At 43.9% G+C, this 25585-nt stretch overlaps 1 protein-coding gene across 2 annotated transcripts in view; it reads right to left on the bottom strand.

Moving 5' to 3' along the window:
- Positions 1-21870, bottom strand: part of INPP5D (inositol polyphosphate-5-phosphatase D) — a 52183-nt gene extending 30313 nt beyond the window's left edge. The window contains exons 1-2 of one of the 2 annotated variants that reach the window (XM_021544365.2): positions 21556-21870; positions 16590-16653 (exon numbers count right to left, since the gene is read on the bottom strand). In XM_021544365.2, coding sequence (XP_021400040.1) covers positions 16590-16653; positions 21556-21689 — 198 coding nt within the window. In that variant the 5' untranslated portion in view covers positions 21690-21870. The remainder of the gene's footprint in view (positions 1-16589; positions 16654-21555) is intronic. The other variant, XM_021544364.2, reaches the window with a different exon arrangement.
- Positions 21871-25585: the final 3715 nt, after the last annotated feature.

The raw sequence follows: 25585 nt of genomic DNA, 5'->3' as shown, positions 1-25585 counted from the left end.
TCAAGTAATGCCATCTAGCCAAGAGAACCCCTTGCCAAAGATACTCCAAACACAGGTTTAGTGAAGAGCAGATGTGAATATGACTTTAAGAGAAGTTGCAAGTGGATTATAAAGAGATGAAGTAAAAAGATATAAAGCCTATGCTAAAATAGGAGAGGAACTGGTTAACTTGGGGTTCATTACAACAATTGTATAAATAGATGGCACAGGAAGTCTGGGGCCCTCAGAAGGAAGAGGAAGTGTTTTCCTTTCTTGCACCAAGGCACAAGGAGGAACTAGGAAACTGATCATCTGGTTATATTGCTTGAGGCCAAATTTTTCTAACTAGAGTACCTTAAAACAGGTATTTAAACACATACATTGGCATTTCAGTAATTGGCAATAAGTTTTCAAAGTTACAAAATTATTGCAAATACTAGCTTAAATGGAAGCGGTAAATCAGAAAGATTTCTGTGGTAAGAAAGGCAGGCAGGAACTCTACTCTTCTTTTAGATTTTAAAAAATATTATGTTTTGTGGTTTGGAAAAAAACTTGTCTTCAATACTGTCTGTTAGCTAGGAAGTCTAGGTGGCATTTTTAAATTGATATTTGGGTCTCATGTAGACAATCATTTTGTATTTTACTAAAGAAGTGAACCTAAGAGCTAAGAAATTCCTGGTAAAGTATTTTAAAAAGCATTTTAGCAATTTGGCTGTGTTTCACTTTCATTTTGTTAACAAGCCTGCCTTATTTTTAGATCGAATTTTATGCTAAGAAGTTTCAGGAACATTTCACAAAAATGGGATCATAGACAGGAATCACAGCTGGGAGAAACAGCTACTTTCCAAAATATAAGCCACCTAGAAATGTACTCTAATTTGAATGCTACACCTAGGGCTTGGAAGAAATTGAGCTACCTAGGAGCACAGAGGGAGAGAAGCAAGTATGTTCCTGAGGAAAAGAAGGCTCCTGCGACCTGGAGGGTCAATAAAGAAATGATCTTTTATAAGAGGTGAGAACTTGTGGGCTGGCAAGGGAGTTCTGCTGCTGGATAAAGCTCAGCAAGAGGACCTCAGCCAGGGAACTAAGCATGAGAGAAGAGGTAAAGGGAGGAATCTAGGGAACACGGGCAGAGGATGCTGGTGGGTCACCAGAGCAGCACTTCCTCACGTGGAAAAAGATCATACAAATTTTGTGAAGAATAGCAGCACAGTATAAGGGCAGTTATAAGTCATACACCTTGAATAAGGTTGGAGGGAATGGAAGGCAAACAGTTGCTGTCTTCTCCAAGGTGAGAGATGATGGAGGCTTTTTGTCTCATTCCACTTTTGGTTTGGTCCTGATATTCAGGTTTGTTAATACATGTCATTTCTGCTACAGTGATCTTTTAAGACTTTGGGTGAAAATCATGGAATTCATAGAATTCTGGGAAAGAGGGATTCAGAATTTCTGAAAGAGATGATTCATGGAAGGAAACTAGGAATTACAAATTAAAAACAACTAAGTATGTATTACTTCTAGCTTGTAATCCTGGGTGAAAATCAGCCATCCAAAAAATCCGAGTTAAAAAAGGATAAAAAAGAAAATTACTGTATTGTCAATTCTATAATCTTCCCTCTGTTCCTCCAGTGCAACTGAAGAACGCCAGTACATGCTACTTGTGGCTCCATTTCTTTAAGCATGATAGTGACTTAAGAGACTCGGTGTGTTAATTACTCACACTGCATCACAATTTGATTCTTATTAAAAATTAGAAAAAATGGGAATGCTGGAGGTTTCCAATTTGAGAAAGGCCATCTCACTTTTCTCCTATGTGCAGTGTCATAAAAAGGACTTGAGAAGCACAATACATTCTTCGTTTCAAATGCTTCACATGTTCTGTGTGGAATGTGAACCCAGTTGCAGTTAATCCTAAAAAAGATTTTGGCTCTCATATCTGCCACTGTTGATCTCTTCTGGCTGTGCAAGAGTTCTCGTCTCTGTGATCCATCCAGGCTTCGTTCTGGCAGCACAAAGACTAGTCATGTTCACAGGTGGGCAATGGTCCCATGGCAGAATTGGGACATTTGCAAATTAAGAGAGTCTGATGGGGGAAAGGAACACTGAAAGGAGTTCTCAGCAGAGTCTAATTGGCTGCCAGATTTTATCTCAAGTTCCTTGCTAAAATTCTACATCTTAAAGAAAAACATATTAGAAGCTCTGGAAGGTAAAGAGTATGTGGAAGTCTTTTGAACTGGCATTCACCACACGTGATAAAGACACAGATCACAAAACCAATGTACGCAGATCCTACTTAAAGACCCCATTCCACTCTGCTCCAGCACTCCATAGTTCACCTGAAAATATGTTAATTGCCAAATATCCAACTAATATAGTTAGATAGAAGCCAGTAAGAACACCAAACAATTCTATAAAGCACCAAGACCATGTACTTGGGATAGTTCTTCACATTAAATAAACCATTCAAACTCTAGCCTTCAAAAGAGATTTTGCCAATGCAGCACATAATGATTCAGCTTATAGCACCAAGAGAACCCTGCTGAGCAAACAACCCTTTTAGCATTTCTCTGTGTTATAATAAATAAGATTTACATCAACAAAAAGCAAACAACAGTAAAGTTCCATGGTGGAACATGAAGGACTGGTATTAAATTTAGCTACAGGGTGCAAGTCAGATGAATTGATGATGAATGAGCAAGGACTGCAGATCTATGAGGATTTAGCACTTCTGTAGTGTGTAGGTGGAACTTAAGTAAAAGTTTTGGAGTATGCTACTTCTAAGAACTTTTGTGATTTTATCACGAGCCTTGTGCTTTTTGGTTTTCCACAGAAGAGCTTCAATACTTGAAGTCAAATGAAAATTTCCATTTTAATTTCTTCATAAAGTATCTAGCTCTAGTGCTTACCAAGATAACCTTGAAAACATGGGTCCCCAAGAGCTATCAAGGCACCCAAGGCAGCAAATGTAGCACAGTCATTGTTTCTGAAGGCACCTAGTAGAGGTCATTGTTGTTGCTCTCCACTGACTTTAGCTGGACTGGGAGAACTATTGCGGGTCACTTGCTTCTTATGGAAGTTCCCAAGCTCCCTTCAGCTTTTCCCTCTGTAGAAGGCAATAAGTACATACCCATTCAACCACGTGTGGTGTTCAAAGTCCTAGGAGAAAGAACTTTTCCCTGAAAAGGTGAAGACATGCCCACAATGTCTGTGTATGCACAGCTCGGCAGGATCCCTGATCCCTCAGCCCACATCAGTCTTATACTGAGTTCCTGGGGATCTTCTCCAGCCTGTACAGCAGACAGTGGAGGATTTATAATCAGCTCTCTGCTTTCCTTATTGTCCTTTCCCTATTGGCTGAATTAATCCTAGTTTCAACTGTCACCAAGCACTAAATATGCATAAATTACATAAACTATCTAGTGGGAAAGGAAAAATGTAAGATTAAAAAGGTAATACTTATTGAAGATATGACGCTGAAGCAAAGCAATGCAGGCAGAAGGTGCATAGGAAGCAGCTGCATGAACCACATTGAACTTTATAATTTTCTGGGATTGCGTAATTCAAATTCCTATGCAATGCACAGTAAGGGTAGAAGCCTTAGTTACAATTTCCTGTCTTCAGTCTGCAGAATTTCTCAGGCTTTAACTACAGCAACTGATTACTATGTTTGAGACACTACGGATGACCACTTGTCCTTTCTTTCAAGGGGCTGTCCCTTATTTCATTCAGTTTCTGCAAACTATTAATCCGTTAGAAGCCCTGAGCCATAGCTGCTGACTGAACAGATACAGAACCCAGCCTGAAGGAGCACCATCATTTAGCAAAACTAACCACAAAACTAAAACCAGAAAGAAAACATCCTTCAAACCCTGTCCTTTTATGTTCTTCCCTGAACCACACTACTAGAATAAAAATAGTGGATGTTACACATTTTTTGTTACACTTTGGCCCTTAAAATTGTACTCAGGATCTCTGGGTTTGCATGCACAGGAATGTACAATGACAACAGGCCTCTGTGAGCAACCAGTGCCTGCCTGCAGCTCCTGCTATGTCTGAACACTTGATACTAATGCTGTTAAACAGCACAGGACACTACAGTCCCATCAAATTTTGGAGAATAAGGCTTAATGCAGATTTGCTTGGAATTTTTAACTCAGGCTTACCAGTCTGCTAATAGAGAGCAACCCCAGCCCACAGGGAGCTTCACCATCCTTTGCCCATGGGGTTTGCTGAACCCAGCTGTGCTGCTTGTTGGCTTTTAAAATACTGCAGAGGACAGCTTCAGAACCCTGGGATGGAACAGACCTCAACCAGTTTAGACTTTCAGAGGAGAATCAAGACTGAAAACTCTGGCAGAAGTACAGTCTGAAGACATAAGAAGTCAGACAGCTGGGCAAAGGTCTGGGAAAAACCAAAAGCTGCATTGTGACTTCATTCTTTCAGAGGGACTGAAACAACTGAGTCTCAGCTATCTTTGCTAAAGTCTGTTTCATTTCCCTAAACTATTTTGTCACTTGAAATTGAGCCTTGCATGCATTTATGCAGCAATCTGAAAACTCAAGGATACTAAATTTAATTTAAAAGCTGTAATAACTTCAAGCACCAAAAGGTAAATTTGAAGAGTATTGGTGAAGCAGACGGTGTTTACCTAAAACAAGTGCAACCAGGACAATACTTTGTCCTGATATTCAAAGGGGATATTCAAAGTTGATATTCAAAGGGGATTGTATTTTTACATTTTACATTTATGTCAGCAATACGCTGCAGCCCATGTAGGTTGTATTGGTCCCATTCCCAACGGGTGCAGTGCAGGCTGACTGAATGAGATCTAACTGGAGCCCACATGTCACTTGTGATGTGCTGGATGAGTTTCATGTCTGCACGGAGAGGGATGCAGCCTGCAATGATCCATCCCATCAGCAAATCAAGGTAGATCTCTGAAGAAGAAAGGACATCTCTTTGTCAGTATGGAGTGTGGAAACAATTTTGTAGTGACAGTGATACTTCTCTTAAGACTCATTGTACACAAATCTAATATCAGTGTATTCCAAGACTCATTCCTATCTTAAATGCTCAGGACAAAAAGTCTCATACAGCACCAACAATATAATAATAATTTCTCTTTCTTTGAGGAAACAACTCAAGACTTGCCTGTAAATGAGCACTTTCCTCCGTGGCCCATCATCCCTCAGAGCACGGAAGCAATAGAACAGTGTTTCATTATCACACAGCTAAGAAGGAAATAATCTGTTGTCTTCCTGAATACCTGAAATTGAGTTATGAAGCTTCATCTGAAGTCTTTGGAAATATAAAATATTTCTAGTTGCTTCCCAACTAGAGCAGCCTATCCTTTGAGGACTGTACCCCATGGATGAGCGACCCACAACACAACAGTTTTGGAAAGACTGTTTGTCTATGGGAGGGATTCACGATGCAACAGCTGTGGCAGGACTGCTGCTTGTAACACTGGAGCCACACTGGAGAAGTTCATGGAGAACTGCCTCCCATGGGAGGGACCCAAGGGCCTAACAGAGAAAAAACCCTCTCCCTGAGCAAACAGAAAAAGATCTTGGGTGACAACCTAACCAAAACTCCCATGCCCTATCTCCCTGCACGGTCAGTGGGAAAGGGATGGGCAGGGGGGGAGAAAAGGTGGTTTATAGGCTTATTTTATTTCTCATTATCCTCCTCTGACTCTGTTAAAAATAAATTTATCTTACACCTTTACATTTCAACCTGTTTTCCCTTTAGAGTGTTTTTTCTCAGTCCTTAACTCATGAGCCCTTTGTTAATATTTTTTCCCTCTCCTCTGCCCAGCTGTAGCAGGAGAGAGTAAGCAAACAGCTTTCGTGGGTGCCTGATGTTTGGCCAGTGTCAAACAACACATATATAAAGGATAAGACAATCAAATGGATTGAACAATATGTGACTGTGATATGTGATAACATGAAAGCTAATATCCATCAAATTACTGCAAAATGAGAGTATTTTCTTGTTGATAATGTTGATTGCATAACTTTTCAGCTGTTTTTTCTCATCTGCCATAGAAGTTCCAAAATTTCAGGAAAATTTTCCTTTTGCTAGTCTAGGAGACATTGAAGTGGGTGTATCCCAGGGCCTTATCTCAGGGTTACACATGTCTGTAACTTGATTGTTTGCACACCTGAGCTCTTGTAATAGAGCAGATCCAGCAGGATAGGAAAGAGCTGCTTGGTATGTGATTTTGGGTGGTCAAAGCCTTTCCAAAGGCTAAAAAAATTACTCTTCTAAAACAATAATTGTTAACCTGCTTACTGTATAACAGCCCTAATCCTTATTTCCTGAGTCTGGAAGGATTTTGCAGCTCCTGGAAGCTGCTTTGTACCTTCAGCAAGTATTGGCTATTTGCAATTTCATTTGTTTGAGTGTGATGAAGGCTTTACAACATAATGCAACTATTAGAGGGCAAACAGCAAAAGAAATTGATGACATTCATTCACATTTCATTCATTAGAGGGAGATTTTGTCTGACAGCACAGATACAGATAAAAGGAAAAGGATTTCACTTCATGGTATGCATTGGCTTCCAAGTACCTGGTTACATTTTCTGAATGTTGAAAAACAAAATAGTATCACTTTAACTTGATTTAAACCATATTCTCTGAATTATTTGTTTCAATATTTCAGGAAACTGGAAACATTCTGGAAGGGTTCAAACTAGACAAAAGCTGGATATGGTTTGTTTGTATTGAGAATTCTGTATACTGAGAGATTCAGTAGCAGGAATGTGCAAGATTCAGGAAATACCTGGCTCTCTTATTAAATGCTGCTTCTTTCAGCTTTCCAAAACCCGTGTAGTGCATTAAGTCCATTCCTACCTCAGATAGAAAAATGGAAAAACCATTTTGCTTGTATAAACAGATTTGGATGGTTTGCAGAAACATGAAATACATGGATTTTGCAAAGCCCTGATTGTAAAATATATTCAGTCCTACATGTAAAGTGCTTTGCAAATTGATTAAAATCAACATTAAATTATGCTGAAAAATATTAAAATTTTAACACCTACATTTTTTGGTAATAAAATGAAGCTTAATATAATTAAAGTATGGTTTTGGACATACTAGAAATGTGCTGCCCTAACCATGCTTCAGTACATTGCTTATGAGTATTGTCTGGTTGTTCATTTGTCCCTTCTTTCTATCCAAGAAAAGTGATCACCCTGATTAATCTCTCAACCCTGCAGTGCCAACAGAGTCCCACGAGCTGTCCCAGATTGAGAAGCAGGGTGTTTTCTATTACCGTCTGTGTAGCAGTTGTCTTCTGGGCAGTTTTCCTTATCATCCTGTTAAGGGGCCCATCAATGTCTCGGGTAACTCCCTCCAGGAGCCATTTCTGTTTAACAGGTGATCAAGGACCCACCTCGTGACTCAGAATGACATCAGCCCATTGTGAGATGCTCTGCCCAGGGGGGAGGAGCTAAGCATTCCCACCTAGATACATCCTGGGATTTTTGGGCAGAGAGGCAGCCTTCCCACAGGCTCCCAAGAGGACACAGCTGGGTTTTTTTTCCACTGGACTGACTACACCATTTCCACAGGACCACTGCTCCAACAGGACCACATCCCCCACTCCAGGAAGACTACATCCACTCCAATTTGGACTGCTACCAACACACTGGCCAAAGGGGTGTCAGGTTGTATTTGTCAGTGGTTTTCCTTTTGTATTATTGCATGTTTTGTTTCTTTTACCTTTTCCCAGTAAATAGTTTCTGACTTGGAGTATCTCATTGCTTTTGCGTTCAAACCAGAACACAAGCACAGTGAGTTTTCTGCAGTAACAAATAACTCAGGTGAAATCTGTTCCATTCTCATCATTGTGTTTTCTTAAGACAGCCTCTGTACAATCTGCAAGTGGCATTTTGGGCAGATCTGTGTCTGCCCTGTCTTCACTGCAGCCCATGAGGTTGCACAGTTACAAATGCCTCCCAGAGCTGTGACAGAAGCGGTAAGTGGTGGAGAGCTGAGCCTCACCTGAAGTGTTTTACTTTGCTTTATCACCCAGTGACACCTGCTCCAGAGAAATTTCCCAGTAGAAAAGTTTTGCTCAAACACAGATTAGCAAAGTCCACAGCAAATCACAAAGTCCTGTTACAGGAAACTTTCTGGTAGCCACATGAGCCAGAGCAGCACAGCACACTGAGATTACAGTGCAGCAACAAAGAGAACAATGAAAAGTGTGCATCTCTCTGCCAAGGGTTGACAATGGACTTGTACTGCAAATGGCATAGGCAGACAGTGTCTCTGACGTTGGTGACAGCAGCAGTGACACCAGGAATGCAGGAACTGAACTAAACTCATGGCTCTTATCAGATGCTGCTAGCAGGACAGCAGCCTGCCCTCCAGAGCTGATTTGCACACCGGATGGGGCCTCTGCCCCAGCTCCACCCAGCAGGACTCATAAACAGAAGGCAGAACTAACCCTGCTCAGGAGCAGGCACAATCCTGCCAACAACTATGTGACAAGCATCCCTCTCATTGTGCGTCTTGCCCATCCCAGGAGAGAGAATTTCATTTGTTCTGGCATATTTAGTCAACCCATATACAGTGTATAAATCAAGATGATTCCCAAAATATGTTTCTAGAAGTGCACTTCTAGGGGAGGGAGGGTTTCAGCAGAAAACCCTATACAGTGTTTAGGGCTTCTCCTACCTCCTGGGAGCCGCAGAGCACGCTGGTGATCTGCTCTTAGTGTCAGTTGGCACTGTGAGTCACAGCTGCTGGCCTGCTTTCTAACTGCTCACATAGCACTATTTGTTTCCTGTTGCACAAAACCCTGTGTCAGACTAGAAGAAAATTAACAGAAAAAGAAAAAAAAAATAGCCATATGATCACTCACTGTAAAACAGTGCTGCCAGGGCACCTATAATTTTCACTGAAGTTAGCAAATCACACAAGTAAAAAGGGTCAGGCCATTCCTTTACAACAGGTAATAAGTACAAATGTAAGTAATTTTTTAAAATAGTGAATTTCAGGACAGATGCAAGAAGTGCTCATGCACACAGGAATGATGATCTGGCACTAGGACTGCAAAATGAATATTTCTTATGTTTCCCCATGGAGCAGGGAGCAGGAAGATGCATACACACTGCTGCCTTCTGTCAAAGAGCTGGGTAGCTAGGACAGCCCAGGGAGAGGAAGAGAAAAGAAAGACAGGCTGTAACTTTAAAAACATTAATGGTTTCTTTACTGTAATACAGTCTCTTGTACATCATGAGACTAAGGCTGCTTTTCCTGATCCCTTTTCACAACAAGGTAATCCACAAAACTCTGGAGTTGGTGAAACAGTTTTGCTCAAAGAAAAAGTTATTAAAATAAAGGGCCTTGGAGCATGTGCTATGTAAGACATAGTCTTGGTTCAACACCCTTTCCCCTATTAATATAAACAAAATTGTGTAAAGGTTAGGATTTTTCTGGATTTTTCCTCTTTCAGGGAATTTTCTCCAATTTGTTGCCTAAGAGATAATAAAGATGGTACTTAACAGAGACAAAAGATGTAGCCATAGAGGAAGGGGAAGGGTGCAGCTGGCTGCAGTATTTTACTTCAGGGGCTTTCTCTTTGGAAGTGCAAAAATGCCACAAGATTTTGGCGGGGGCATAAGGGACAGATCTCAGCATCCCATTTTTGGGATTAGAGGGGTGGTGCTGCTGCAGGGAGAATTTGCTGCCACCACGGAGTTCTGTCCTTCACTGCTTCTCCCTACTGTGGGTGAGCCTCAGCTCAATAGAGTGGCCGTGGGACTGGGACCTTGCAAACACCCAATCTCCCTTGGAAGGACCCTCACCATCTTCTCGGGGGCCTCAGGGGAAGACTCCTCTTCACTCCAAGGGAGCATCTCCCAGCTGCCATCAGGAGCTCGGCTGTCACTGCACAGCCTCGGCCATTTTCTGCCACTGCTTTGGGTTTTTTGTTATACTTTAGCCTGAAACCAATGCCCACCGGGATCCCCCCCACTCCTTCTGCCACACTTGGGGCTCTTGCTACACTTTGACTCGCTGCCCCTGGAGGCGTGCTGGCTCTGCCGTCCCAGCCGCCGCCCCGCGGCTCCTGCCGCCCCATTCCGCCATCCGGAGGCACCGGCCCGCCTGCCCCTGGGGGGGTGCAAGGGAAGCCCCTTTTCCCTCTCTCCCGCCATCCCCCACGGGCAGAGCGGCGGCCACAGCGCCCCCTGCAGGCGGGGGGAATCATCGCCCCACCCTGCCCTGCCGGGAGCCACCAGTGCCCCTGCTGGCTGTGCCCGGAACTGCACCGAAGGGAACGCGCCTGCAGCCGAGAGAAGGCCAAGAAAATATATATATATATATATATATATATATATATATATATATATATATATATTTTCTAGTAAGGAATTGTTATTGCTTTTCTCATATCTTTGCCTGAAAGCCCAATAATCTTGAAGTTATAATAATTCAGAGGGAAGAGGATCATATTTTCCATTCTGAGAGAGATTCCTGCCTTCCTTGGCAGACTCATGTCTTTCAAACAAAGCAGCCAACAACATTTCAAGACAGGATCTGGCTTGAAGCAAGAGCTCACCTAGAGGCATGAATGGAAGAGCAGACATGAGGGTAAGACAAGAAAAAACCAAACCAGGTCAAGCACCAGGTCATGTCCACAGGAAAGCATGATGAGGCTACACCTTCCTCAGGCTGAGGCCAGACTTTGTCATCCAGCACAGAAGACAGCACATTATATATTATAATAATTATATATATATATAATAGAACCATGGAATATGTTGAGCTGGAAGGGGCCCACAGGATCATCAAGTCCAACCCCTAGCCCTGCACAGACATCCCACCCTCTGCCTGGGAGCATTGACCAAATGCTTCTGGAGCTCTGGCAGCCTTGGGGGCGTCACCATTCCCTGGGGAGCCTGTTCAGTGCCCACCACCCTCTGGGGCAAGAACATTTCACTGATATCCAACCTAATTGTCCCCTGACACAGCTCTAGCCATTCCCATGGGTCCTGCCACTGGTCACCAGAGTGAAGAGATCAGTACCTGCCCCCGCTCTTCCCCTCACAATGAAGTTGTATGAGTCTCCCTACAGTCTTCTCTGCTCAAGCTGAACAGACCAAGTGCCCTCAGCAACACCTCATATGGCCTATCCAGACCCTTCACCATCTTCATGGCCTCCTCTGGGAACTCTACAATAGTTTAATGTCTTTTTTATATTGTGGTACCTGAAACTGCCCACAGGACTCAAAGTGAAGTTGCATGCGCTACCAAAAGGCTGCTTTGCAGGTGGCCCCAGTTTCTTAAGGAGATTCCACCTTTACCCACAAGCAAAATCTGCTCCTCTAACTACTAGGTTCACTCTCTCAGCAGCTTTTACAAAGGATTTCTTCAGTGCCAGCCCTGTTTGTGCAGTGTTGCCATCTGTCCACCAGGATATTTCCCCCAGCCTTCACACACAGTGTCACATGCCAGTGCTTGATCCTGCAAATGACCTATGAAGTGTTATCTAGCAGAACATAAGATGCAATCTAGCTGCCCCTGAGAAATTATTGATTTCACTGCACCAGCAGATAACACAAGCTGTGAACTCTTGTCTGAGATGTACCAGAAATTGAAGGACATCAAAATCCACCTTACCCCGTTCCAATCCCTCTTCACTGATCAGCCAAGACCAGTGTCTTGCTCCTTCTCAGCACCTCTTTCAAGCATCCTCACTCATAAGGCAAGTTATATTCTTGGCAGTGACCCTTTGAAGGCGAAGTATATAAAGGCAATAGAGGGTAAAGTATTAGGCAAGGGTAGTGCCACAGGTTTTCAACAGCAGCTCTTGACCTCAGCACCTTCTCACACGGAACAAGAGTCAGTTGTACTGGGAACATCCTCACCTGACTGCAGCCTGCCAAGGTTGGCAGTTTAAGGGGGTTATTTTTTAGGCAACAGAGACAGGACCTGCCAAGGACAGTTCAGCCCACCCAGATGAGAAACTGATTTCTTTCCTGATGACAATAGATACAACTCGGCTTTGACTATGTAACAGCTTTGACTGTACATCCAAAATGAGGGGGGATGAATACTGATGTATCACACACATCCTCTGATCCTGGTAAGGGCAGCCAGGGGTTGATGTTTAAAATTATTTTCAGTAACCCAATCCTTGACTAGGCCAAGTTCCCCATTTGTTGAGGGGATGCTAAAGTCATAAGGAATGCAGAGTGGGCAGTGATGAGGGTCATATTGACATCTCAGCAAGTTGAATAAATGAGATGCTTTCAGTGAAGCACAGGAAAGTTATATCTTCTGTGAATCTGGATGGCAAGAACTGATCATAGATGTCTAGTTGAGAAAGGCAATTTTAGTGTCTTTAATTTGTCTTTGGTGTTTAGTTTGGTCCTGTGATGCCCAAGGACTCCTTTGCTGCTTCACCCCTCTTTGCACAAACATGATTACACTTAGCTAGTCTCCAAACATTCAATAACATTAATTATATCTCCCCATTGGAGCAAGGGAAAATCGTATTTGTTTTCACAGAGAAGAAAGTGAAGTACCCCAGCTGTGACTTGCCCACAGGCAGGCAGCAGCTGAGCTCACTCAGGGGCAATTATTTCCAGCCTCCTCCCCTGCTCCTGGATCTCTGTGTAACTGTGTTTTTTGCTCTCTTCCTGTTTCTTATTATTGCAGCAAGAGTTTGTAAACTAGCAGAGGTATCTTGACTATCTTGATGACTCAGACTAAAGATCTCTACTTGTTGCTACAGATCCTCTGTTTCAAGGGTCTTTCATTACCCCTAACCTCCTTCCTTAAATGTTTTCATCAGCAGGATGCAAGTTTGATTCATCCAAGCCATGCTTTCATATATTCTGAAGTCTCAAGTAATGAAAGGAGAAAATTAATCAGAAAAGAAAGGCAAAAATTCTATTTGTGTTTAAAGAAAGCTGCCTGTTACAGTGACCTCTACAGCTCACTATGCTTTGGGAGGACACCAGATGAATTCCAGATAAAGCAGGCAAGAGAGATTCCTGACCATGCTAACTGCTGTAGAGGTGCTGCAGATGTAGAATCCTAATGGCAGATAACAAACTATACCACAAAACACTGGAAGGACATATGCCAATATTTTTAAATTCAGTCTGAATTCAAAAGCGCACTTTTGCATGCAAAAATGTGTACTTCCATTTCTGCCACCTGTCCTTGAACAGTTAATTTAACCATGCAAAAAAAAATGACACTATCATTCCATTAGGGTGGGACCAGGCTTGAGAAAAATCAAATGTACTCTCCCAGACTTAACAAAAAAAGTGATTCAACTTGTACTTTAAGGGTTTAAAAAATCCACAGAGTGGCAGAGGGAGAGCTGTCATATCACATGCACTGTGTATGTAGCTGTGGTATGACAGATCTTCTAAACCTGCTGTCATCAAGAAAAATTCCTGACAGACAACAGTCCAGATCTGGGCAGGAAGACAGCCCTTTTTTTAGGAAGAAGCACTGTGCAGGTAAAAAAAAAAGGTCACGTTGATAATCAGGGCTCATATTTGTAATCAATGCAGGCTAATCTCAAGATTGAGTATTGAATCTTTCCTAAATATTTTTTATAAACCTAGAAATGAGAAGCATCTACTGATTGCTGTATTGATTTAACACCTGATCTAGTTCCACAGGATTAGTAGACCCTTTCCTTTATTAATGGGATTTTTTTTCATGTCCATGTTCCATCCTATTCATCAGCTTTTAGATCCTTGCAAAGAAGTAATTTTTCAAAAATCTGATCTTTTAAGACACATGAAGTAGTTTTTGGTTTATCCAAAAATCAATAGACCAAAAAAAAAAAAAAAGCCTGGCTCAGCTGGAACACTGTACCATCAACAGCAGCCAAGAACACAGGACTGTTTTCCCTCTGAGCCCTAATTATAACTCTCATTGCATCTTTCTCTTGCCGGAAGAAGGCAGCCCCCTTCATTTGCCTCTACCTCAGAACTGGCATAAGGCAGCAGAAAGCAGGAGGTGTCGTGTCTTCAAAACATGAGTTAACAACACACTTTATTTAGCCTACTCCTGATATTCAACCTACAGCTCCTGGCAACCCAGCTTACAAAGGTACTCCACCACAGTCCCTCTGCAATCTGTGACATAAGAACAAGAGCAATCCCTTGCAACCACAACATGGGATCCAAGAAAATCTCACAAATTTCTTGTTCATAAACATTGATCCAGCAGGAGAGCTGCCCATTGCTACAGCACAGAGAAATAAAGATTTCTTATCTGCAGTGCTCTAAGCACTGTACAACTCTGCAGACAAGAGTTGTACTGAAAACAGGCCCTTTGTCACAACAGAAACAATCATGGATCCAGTACAAATTGGGAAGTCCAACTCACATATTCCTGGGCTGTAATGCACAGAACTCCCTGCACAGACCTTCCCTAGCAGATGCTGTGAGCAGCCTGTGCACCCCAGCACTCTCCAGAGAGTAGCTGCACACAGGTACATTGCTCTCTGCTCAGGTTTCAAACTCTCCTGTCACTCATGGCATCAGTGTCCTGCTAGAACAGGCTGCAGGCCAGGCTGCATGTCCAGTGTTTCTCACATGATCTGCCATCAGGGCAGCTGAGGGACAAAGAGGGGGCACAGCTTGCCCAGGGCACAGAGGGACAAAGTATGGGGCTGTGTTGCTGCCTTTGCAGATACCCTCTGGCCTGCTTTTCTTTCTCTCCCACAGGGAAAACACAACATAGGATCATTTCTGTTTTCTAAAAGACAAAGCACCTGTCAAACTCATACCACAAAGTTATTCAGCATTAGGGTTCCACAAGTTCCCTTCATCATACTGCTGCCAGTGCAAAGAGCAAGGACACCATTAGCAGTGCTAGGGTCCCATGCTAGCTGTAACACAGAAGTGGTGTGGGACATAGACAGCTGTGCCCATTGCCTGGGCCTCAGGTGTCCCCCAACACTCTCCCTGCCTGTGGGGCTCCATCTGTGAGCTCTCTGGCACAGTGAGACCCCGATCTCTGCAGCTGCTCTGGATACTCTCAAAGATAAACACCATATTACCTTCTGAGCTCTTACCACCACCACATCTCAACAGCACAATGCACCAAAACACATGCTTTAGGACTGAATGGCTGGGATGTATCACAAGATGGGGAAATATCAAGTATCACTACAAAGAGCCTACAGCACAGTGGGAGTGGCAAATTACTGGTTCCAGATAGGGTGTGGTCCCAGGCTTGCACCTGGCTGAACCTGCACAAGTTCTTCTACACAGTGTCAGCCAGTGCTTCATGAAGAGGGTTGAGCTCTGGTGACCTGCCATAGTAACACTACAGACCCAGGTCATGTCCAGCATAGACTCCTGCTGCCAGTTCCTCCTCAGAAACAGAAGTGAGGCAGAGGAATCTCAATGGCTCTGGGGAATCCAGCTGTCAAGGGGACAGGGCCATAGTCCTCTGGAGCACAGGACCAAGAGCCTGGAGTATGCCTTGCAGGCAATACAGCTGTGTCTGTGCAGGGCTGCATCTGAGTGGAGCTCCTGAGAACAGCCTGAGATACCCAAAATTAGTTCTTGCAGGAGCCAAGCTGGATCTGTGCACCCAGGACACACAATCCACCATTCTTACCAAAAGCCCACAGCTGAAAGCAAGCTGCCAGCATGCAGCTGTTCTCACTAGGCCATGACTTTAGTTTCAGATATGCTTCCTCTAAATGGAGATCTCAAAGAAACACTGATAACCCCAAAGCACATGAAGAAATACACAACTAACATGGTGCATGAGAGACATATAAGCTGCTCATGAAGTTGGTAGAAATCTGGTTTATAGTGTGGGAAGCTAGCTGTCAACTGAAATGGGAAGGAATTATTGCAGAACCACTCCGAATAGCAAGGCAGACTGGGTAGCCTGGGCATTTCCATTCTCTTTAGCAGGAATGCCCATGCAGCACTGACTGTGCCAAGAGCATGGGTCGGCTGCAGCCCTCACTGTTGCCCAGTAAACCATGCTCAATTCTTAGGGCTGTAGGAGTCCATGCCCCCCCCCCCCACCCCAAGTTTCATGATTTATATTAAATAATAGGGGCTGAAAGGTGGCACCGGAAGGGGAAGTGGCACCGGAAGGGGAAATGGCTCATTTAGGCTCCTAAATCAAAATAGGAATAAACAGAACATCAGAAATTCCTGTCCTCAGGCTTGGTACTTTCTGGATCCTGAGACCAGAACTCAATTTACATTCTCTAGGAGTAGGCAACTGTGCTACAATTTTGGATTGAAAAGACCCATGATCTTTTGATAAGAATTGATAAGCATTGATAAGAAGTAGGCTTCAGAGGAAAAGTTATTCCACATGCTGAGCTTCTCAGTTACATAAAACATGGATGTGCCACTAGGAATTGAAGGCATGTGTGTTAAAGAGTGTGCCAATGGCCACAGCTATAGACTGGACCAAAAACTGAAATCTCCATGGTAGTGGAGTGGAGACCAGCACTGTGCTGGCCTGACATTAGTTTAATTCCTTATATCTTTTTCTTTTTTTTTCATGTTGATGTTAGAATTATTTTGAATACCAGCAATTCTTAAATACATTTTTGTGGGACCAAATAGTACAGAGATGGCTTACCTGGACAATTAGTTTATTTTCTTTATCAGGCAGAATTCGGTAGGTATAAACACAATTCCGGCATCTGGAACAGACCACAGGTGATAAGGTTAGACCATGACCAGAAGGGAATCTCACTATGACATCCCTCCTTGTGAGAAAAGACATTGGAAAATCCTGAGACATATAGATTGCTTCATGCACAAGGGTTTTAAACCATTTCTCTTTCTTACTTTCTTTTCCTGGAGCCTGTAGACTAACACAAACCTGAAGTGTTCCTGGTCACTGAAACAGGAACATCTGCTTACAGATGTCACTGCAGAAAGTGCTATCAGAATTATCTCAAAGGGAGTTATTCCACTCTTCTTCTGGCCGAAAAGAGAGAAAACACCAAGTGGCTCTAGCTGTCAGTAGAACAGGCATCACAAGAAGAAATGAAAAAGCAGAAATCTCAAAGGCAAAGGGCCAAAATCAGCAATAAATGAGTAAACTGAAGGGCTAGTGCATTGACTTGCTTTGGAAAAAGCAAATAATATATTTCAGCTAAATCACAGTACAACAGCTGATTTAGCCACGCACATTTTTATTCACAAATCCTAAACAAGAGTTTAAATGAAAATCCATCTCACCTGGTGTGGATGCACACTGTACATGCACATCTGTAGGGCACCCAAAACAAATACTTTGTCCCAGCTAAATTCAATTAGATACTTTTTTAAGGGAGGATGGAGGAGTCTTGTGTTCAGTGGAGGGTCACATCCATGCACGGGAGCCCAAGGGAAGCCTGAACAGCACTTTAAGCTTGACTTCCCTCAGCAGCTGCTGAGCTTTGTGCAGTCCACCCAAGAAGTATTGACAAGAAAATGTATTTTTGCCTTTCTAACAACAAAAGATTGATCAAATCTTTAAGTCATCTGCAAAACACTTAAAAGATACAATATCACTTTGAGCCACCAAAAGTTGCAGGTTCAAGCCCTTCCTTCTCAAAAGGAAGAACAGAATCCACACTCAGATCTTCCTTGGTTTGTAACAGAAACACTGCACTGTCTGTGGAATTGTCACAAAATGTGGGCTGAGGTCAGCCCTCCAGCTGGGGAGATCAGGTAAATCAATAAACATCCTAATTTTTCTTAGAGTTGTGATGTGAGTCTATTCCTCATACGCCTTTCAGAATCATTCCACACAGGAGAGAGGAGACTACCAGTATTTCAGGCAGCATTACACGAGGAGTCACAAAGAGACATTGGAAATAAAATAAATTTCTCATAGATCATAGCTGAGTTTTTCCAGGATGTCTGGAGGACTGGGTCACGTATCCACATGAACGTGTGTCTTTTGATAGCATTAATGCAAAGGACGCAGAAGAATTCAAGCTGTTTTTAGAGCTCATTCCACAGGCATCTATTTATTCATATCTGGTACAAAGCTGGAAGTCACATACATGATCCCCAACTGTAGGATAGCTACAGCACTGCTAATTCCATCAATACCAGGGCAATCAGTGCCAGGTGAGGATATGAGCCAAGGAAGCGTATGGGATTTGTTTTTATGTGTCAGTGCAGCTCTCTTATACCATTTACTCCTGCTGATATTCAAACAGAGCTAAGCAGAATTATTTATACAGCAGAGACAATTTGTGTGTGGGGAGATTATGAAATTGATAAATGAAGCAGCTCAATGGCTCTTGCTCACAAGTGGACCCTCATGTGACCTCCACAGAAAGTGACCCATCACACAGACTGCTCTCATAATGTTTGTAAAGAGGTTTAGGCTGAGGACCAGTAGCATCAGTATAAGAATAATGAAAGAAGGGTGGTTGGGTGAGACAGGAGAAGGGAGGAACACTCCTAGGATTAAAGGAGGAATCCTCCTTGCCAGTCCCCTAATTTAGTGCATGTGCATGGAGAAGACCAGGATTCTTACTCCATTTTTACCCTTAGGCTTCCTCTCCTCGGCATCCTGACTGTCAAGTTACATGGTCCCAGTTACCATCACATTCTAGGTCCTCCCTAAAAGCTGGGTTGAGTTCAGAATTGTTCAGCCATTGTTCAGGCTGTCCATGTGGACGGTAAATAAAACATCAGCCACAGCTTAAACAAGTCTCCAAGTACTTGTCATCTCTCTGTCCTTTCAACCAGCCAGAGGAGGTAACAGTGTGACAAGGCAGGCATTTTCTCCTTCCTCTCCTGCTATATGTTTTTCTGCACGGGTGATGATCTGCATATTGGGAGTGTCTGCAGCACTGATCAGGGCCACTGTGCTAGGCCTGGTGCCATGTGCAAAGTGCATCATGAGAGAGACACAGCATTGAAAAGGACATCTCACAGGTAGGGTCCTCTTAGAGGGGTCCCAAAGCTGCAGCTGGTCCTTGAGTGTCCCCTCTAGAAGTGTTGTTAGTTCTGCAGCCATTCACGGATGAACTGCCAACTGAAGATACCCTGAAGGAATGGTACCAGTTCAGGTGCAGGGAACACTAAGCAGGCTCTTGGATTTCAGGATTCAGGCATTCCCCTCCAGGTGAGTAAAAGAATACATTTCTTGTCAATAAACTAACAAATCAAATTATTTAGGCACAGATAAAGGAGGAGGAAAAGGGCTTTGCTTCTTGCCTTTTATGGGGCAGTGTGACCAGAGCAGGGGACAGCTGTGCAGGGGGAGGAGCATTCTCCAGTCTTTCACTCTCTAAATGTTGCTGCTCTAAGTTTCAGAAAAGGAGGCAAGGCACTCTTAAAAGGTTCTCCAAATACACCTCCCCTACTTGTCTATACTTATACAAATATATTTTTTTTTTCTAAAGCAGCTCTTTTCTGTTTTTTCTAAAGCCCTGTTTTTCTAAAGCAGCTCTTCAATGAAATCATTATTTCATTCTATGATATTATAATAACAAATGCTTTTGCTGGATCTTGATTGATCTGCCCAATAAATATTAGAGCTTTGTAGAATATGACATTTCTTTTTCAGAGCAAATTTCATGTTTTTTTGTTTTCCATATGCATACACAGTTGACACCTGCTCCTTTTCAACATAATTCTCTTTTGTGGAAATAATTTGCAGTCAGCCTTTCAATTCCCCACTCTCCCATTCTTTGTCTCCAGCCTCTCTATTTTTTCAACAGAAGTAACTGAAGAGCTCAAACTTCAAACACCTCCCAGTCAATAGCACAACTGAAACTGATACATCTCTGAGGAAGTTTTCAGCTTCAGCAAAGGTGCCCATTTTGTGGAGATGACATTCAGAGGGAAAGACTTATTCACCACCTCTCCACAAACTAACTGCAAGCCAGCATAAGCCGAAAGCTTGTCAGATCGTTTGACAGCAGTCTGTGGGATGTTTCCCAGAATGTAATTAATGCCAGCCCTTCGCACGTCTGATCCAGCTGCTCTTGGCTGGTAAGGCTGGGTGCTCCCTAATTCTTTAATCAAGCCGTTCATATTAGCTACCTCAGAATGAACTTAAGAATATAACCTTTGGCTCCCGGTTCAGAAAATCATGGTCATTATATTGTTTCTGTTTCCTGATCCCATGTCTCTCAAGTCACAAAAGGCTTTCAAAGCTGGCTGCATAAACATTTACAATGGAAAAAATTATGCAAATGCATGTTAGGAGGCCTTTTTGTAGCACCTTCCCTTTCTATAATCCCCACCATCGCTTGGTGAAAATATTTTGTGTACATACTGGTTACAAGTCAAATCAACAGGGTAATACTAAAATAACTCAATGGAAGCAACAGTCTGTTCTAGTAAATTGTTCCCTGACTGACCAGTTGGGCCCTCAGCCCCTGTTACAGGATTTTCTCTCCTCCTTCCTGCTAGTACTGGCTATTCATCTGCAGCTACCCTTCTTTCTCTGCTCCTTCCAGAAAGACAAAATTCTTCCCTGCGTTGTTTCAAGCACCTTAACAGGCAGGCACCAAGGCTCTCTGTGCCTTGTGAAGATGCCCACTCTCAAGCCACCACTCCCTGGCAGTCCAACACCTACGCCCATGGGGCAGTTACCCAGCCCCATTGCACTCGGCAGCCGACAGTGCTGTCACCACAATCTGACCTCAGAGACAAGCAGTTAGCCCAGAGTTATAAACAACAGCAGCACCACCTTCATCACCACAAAACATATACTTTCAGACAGAAAATGAGAAACCTGCTTGTAATGTAACATGGGATAAAGATTAAATGAGTTTCATTGATCTGCTGCAAAATGGCAGCAAAGAGGATCTAATAAGATCCCACATGGGCTCTCTTGATCACTCCTAAGCAAGAAACAACTGTCTGACCTCTCTGTAAGACAAAGTTAAATGTCTCAGATTTTACCTATTGACTTCAGTCTCCTCTCACCCCTGCTCTCCTGCCTCAGGGAAAAAAACCTGCCTCTTACAAACCCAGGGCAGGAAGCCTTGCTCTCTGGTTCCTGACCTAACCCAGAATGAGGGGATCAGGGCTGCCAGCACTTCTCTCCCTATTCCCCACATGAAACGTTTACTCCACGACCCACATTAATGACGCAGGTGGAATCACTGCTTTGCTGGCTATACTATGCACAGCTCCAGGAACTATTTCAAGCCTTTTGCTGAATGCAACACAGTACAAGCAGGGAGCTCAAACACACACTGAACCAGAGCAAAAAAAGTGCCTGGGAGGTCCCAGGCTCAGGACTGAGGTCACTAAAGACAAATATTTGACCCAAGTTCAAGAGGTTACTTTCTCTCAGAGCACCTCAGCAGTGCCTTTGCCCATTCTCTTCTTTTGAATCAGGGGCAAGAGCAGCATGAGCAGTACAGCAGTATATAAACTATGGGTTTATTCAGCCTGGCTCCTAACCTTTCCCTACCCCATTGGCCCAGTCTGGTGAAACCAGCAGTGCTCTGAGGAGGGCTGCACATTCCCAGTGAGCACAGCACCTGTTTGCCCCTGTGCTGGGCAGGAGACAGGAGTGACCCCTGCCCAGCAGGGACAGCAGCGTGGGCTGAGGGCGCGGTGAACGCTGTACTTACAGCACGCAGAGTGCATATGCTGAAGGAATTGACTCACTGGCCCGCACAAGGAAGCTACCGTCCTTGCCTACTTTGGAGAGCAGGTCTTCAGCTCTGGAGCGAGTGATGTTGCCGTGGTACCAGCACTGATCCATTGCTGGAGCTGGAAGAAACCTGAATGCCAGCACAGGAGCTGCCAGAGCTGCCTGTGTGTCTGTGTGTAACGATCAGCCAGCTTCGGCTCACCAGCTTCCTGTTTCAATAGCTCAGAGAGGGAAAGGAAACTCAGCCACGGACAACTTCCTCAACTCAAACAGCTCAGAGAGTGAGTGTGACATATCCCTGCAGCCCCCACTCTCCCTCTTCATGCTGCTGCTGAAGTGACTAGCAAGCCCACGTTCCCTGCCTTTCCCTCCTGTTTGAGTCCAAAAGTCCCAGCTGGTGATCTCTTCTGCTCCCTTACAGATTCAGTCCCCCAGGCTTTGGTGGCCTGCTGTCCAATTTATGATCTCTTGCCAGATCCTTTGAGTTTTCATCTTTTTCCTGTCTCTCTGTCCTACCCACTACAGATCTCCATGGGGAATAAATAAATCTCTGATCAGAAGCACACTGTGCATTAGGATACATAGCACTAACTGCCCCATTCCTGCCTTGATTAGTCCTAAGTGTGAGGAGGGAACTTCAAAGAACTGAAAAAAATAAAATAAGTAGTGCATGTCTCCATGCATAGAAGCAGACTGAAAGGCTGATTTGTGCTGGGGATTTTTGACCAAAGGTCCCTCTCAGCTACTGTGAGATGGATTCAAAGATCCTTCCTACTCTAAATCCCCAAAGGTGGGATAGAGCAAAGCTGTGTCTGCAACCTGCGTCAGAGAGGGCAGAACTGGAGCTTTCACTTCCCTTTTCTTTGTCTACATCTGTCCCTCGGCTACGCTGTGTGGTATGCTTAGTGCTGCATCTCCAAGACATATTTGCAGCAATGCCAGAACATTCCTACAGGGGCCATGCCTGCATGACAATTTTGGTTGTCTATCTTGTACCTCCAACCACTCTGCCCTGTGCACATCCTGAGCTATACCTGAAAGCAACAGCTGAGCTGAAACTCAAAGTCCAGAGGCAGAGGGAAGGTGAAAACCCTGTTACCCCTATGCAACCCTCGATTCCCAGACCCAGAAGAAGTACTGGAACCTCAGTACCTGGACCATGCATGAAATGTTGTGCTGTACACTGCATGGACAGCAAGACAGGAGACTGTCACTCCACAGGGGGAGGCTAGAATGTGTGTGTGGAGTCAAGAGGGTGTGGGGAGAAAGAGTAAACCAGCACAACCCAGCATCCATCCCTGTAAGCCTTCTTGTTGCTTTCAGCTATGCAGAGGCTTGGTCTCCAGTGTCCAGCTTAACCTCTGCAGTAAGATGAAACTGTGGGCGGCAGCACCCCAAAGCTGTGCGGCCAGAACAGGGCCCTGCTAGATGAGCAGAACTGCACCTTGCAGGGCTTCCTGTCCATGCTGAGCAAGTACTGCCTACACACAAAAATTAGCTCAGCTGAGCCTGGCCTTCAGCTCCGCCACCATCCACACAGGTCCTTAGCAGACAAACTCCTATGGATTTGGGTGCCTAAATGGAGTCAGACACAGAATGCCATGAAGTGGCTTTGGCAGTAGCTATAGGCTACAGAGTGGTTACAAACTCTGTTCTCCCAACCAAAATGAGAGTCTGCATATGGCAAGGGCACCAAGCAGCTGCCCTGACAACCCTGTCTGGCCACAGTGCACTGCCAACTTCACCTGCAGCAAATCCTTGGGATTTCTGCTACCTTCAGTATCTCGTCTGGAGCACAGCTGCAGCAAGAAGCAGAACAGCTCTGAATGTCAACCACCGCTTGACCTCACAGTGCTCTCCATGCAACAGACATATATCTGGATGCAGAGTGGACAGAGCTGCTCACAACATCAATTTTGATAGAATGAAACTATTTGGAGAGCTTCTCCTGATCTTCTGCAAACTAACACCAGGTAACAGATAAAAGCCCTCATCAGACATCTGAGATTAATCAGCTGCATATTTAGCTTCTATCCACCCCACTACCAACATAGATTTTTAGCAATCTGCTGTTATTTCCTTCAAATCCTGCGTCCAGGCACACACTAGTCCTTGACTTGGAGACCAAAACAAGGGGAGGGGATCCAAGTACAAATGATGATTGTCACAATCATCACAGGCTGGTTTCTGTGAGTATCTCTTGGTCCTAAAAGAAAACACAGTACAGCTCCAGCAGCTCAAAAGGTGAATCCCAATCCCCTAATATAAACAGATCTGTGATCCCTAATGGCTTGTTAGTTTGGAATAATATCTTATCTCCAAGACACTGTAATAGACACTTTATCTGACCTGGTTTTGTTACAGATGTCCAGGTTGTACTGTACCAGATGGGTGTCCATACACTAGCATCTCCACAACCATAAATAAATACTGTCTGTGGCATCATTCAAGATGTACAGTGGTCACCCAATTCCTCTTCCCCATTTATATTCAGCCTGTGCACTGCATCAGCATGGCAACTGCCAGGCTTGGCCAGATAGAAACTTAAGTAAGCATTCCATGTAACGAAACTAAAGTATTCCATAGTACCTGATGAGGAGGTTAAGTCTATAGGGCAGCAGTTAGCTTTGCAGAAGCTTCCCTAATTAGGCATCAGTCACAGGCTGTTTGCCACAAAGGTTATTTAGACTCTGGCTGACATCTAAAGACCATACAAGTAATATCCAAAAAGTACTGGCTACTTGAGCCACTCTGCTACTCCAGCCCAGCATGTTACTGACCTGCTGATTGAAAAAAGCTTGACAACGTACCAGTGTATCTGTGAAGGTCACTATATCCCCTCACTCCCTTGGTATCTGCAGCATCCAGGTGCCCTGAAACAAATCTCCATAGTGAGGAAAGTCAGGGCCTCTTTTCCCAACATCTATGAAAGCTGTCAGTAGTAAAAGGCAAGGATAGGAGCACTGTGCAAGCAGAGGTTCACAGACCTGAGCAGTGACACTGCAAAGGATCCTATGTGACTTAGTAGTGTTCACCAAAGGGGATGTGTTCTGAGAGACCTCTGAAAAGCAGGTCCTTTTCTTCATCTTGCAGTCATTGAACATGTGCACACACGCAGGACACAACACACAGGAAACAAGCACAAACTGGTTCATATGCAGAATTTTGTCCAGAGGCATGGGTAACACTTTCCTAGCTCCATCTGCCCTGATGTGTCTTGAATGGTAGCCATTTGTTTCTGGTCAGTCCTTTGTCTAGTCATTGTATAATGCCTTCTTTCAAAACACACTGTGTATTGTAGTAGAATAGTGTCTCTCTCATTAAAACTAGAGCTGTTTCATTCAGAAATCTGCTGAAAATCTGTCTACATTGGAAAGCCTTCCATCTTGAGTGTTTTATGTTACTCTGGCCTTGGTCAGTTCTCCTTCCTCTGACACTGGTGGTTTTTTGCTGAAAGTGGGGCAATGTTATTTGTTTGACATAGTGCTTCATATGCCAATAATACTCTGTAATAAAAAGACATGGGGTTATCAACAATAAGAGTAGTTGCTATGTGTATCACATAGCTTGGCAGTTGTGTTAGAAAGACCAGCAAGCACTTCCCCTCCTGACTCTAAATTGGGAGCTCCCTCTGCAGACCTGTCCTGATCCTGCAGTTTCCATATAGGCAAAATGCCATTTTTGCCACTTGCTCTGTCCCCCAACCAATGGAAGGGTCCTGGTGTTCTCATTGACTCCTACTATCACTGCCCAGGGAGAGGAGCAGCCAGAGCACACAAGGCTGTGGTTTTCTTACACATGGGAAATGGCACCTTCTCAATGCAGTGTAAGCAAAAGGGCAAGTAAGCAAGAAAACACAGCAGGGGAAGCAAGGAAAAGGTTAAGTTAGGCAGAAGCCTCTGGGGTGCCTGGGAACTCAACAAGGCAGCCCCAAAACCACTGAAGAAGTTGGTATGGAATATCCCAGGAGCAAGGGATCACATGGCCTTGCTGAAATAAGAAAACAG

This window comes from Lonchura striata, chromosome 10 (genome assembly GCF_046129695.1).
Source record: "Lonchura striata isolate bLonStr1 chromosome 10, bLonStr1.mat, whole genome shotgun sequence".
NCBI classification, from domain to species: domain Eukaryota; kingdom Metazoa; phylum Chordata; class Aves; order Passeriformes; family Estrildidae; genus Lonchura; species Lonchura striata.
Note: the sequence above shows the minus strand (reverse complement) of the source record. Positions and strands in the feature narration are given on the sequence as shown.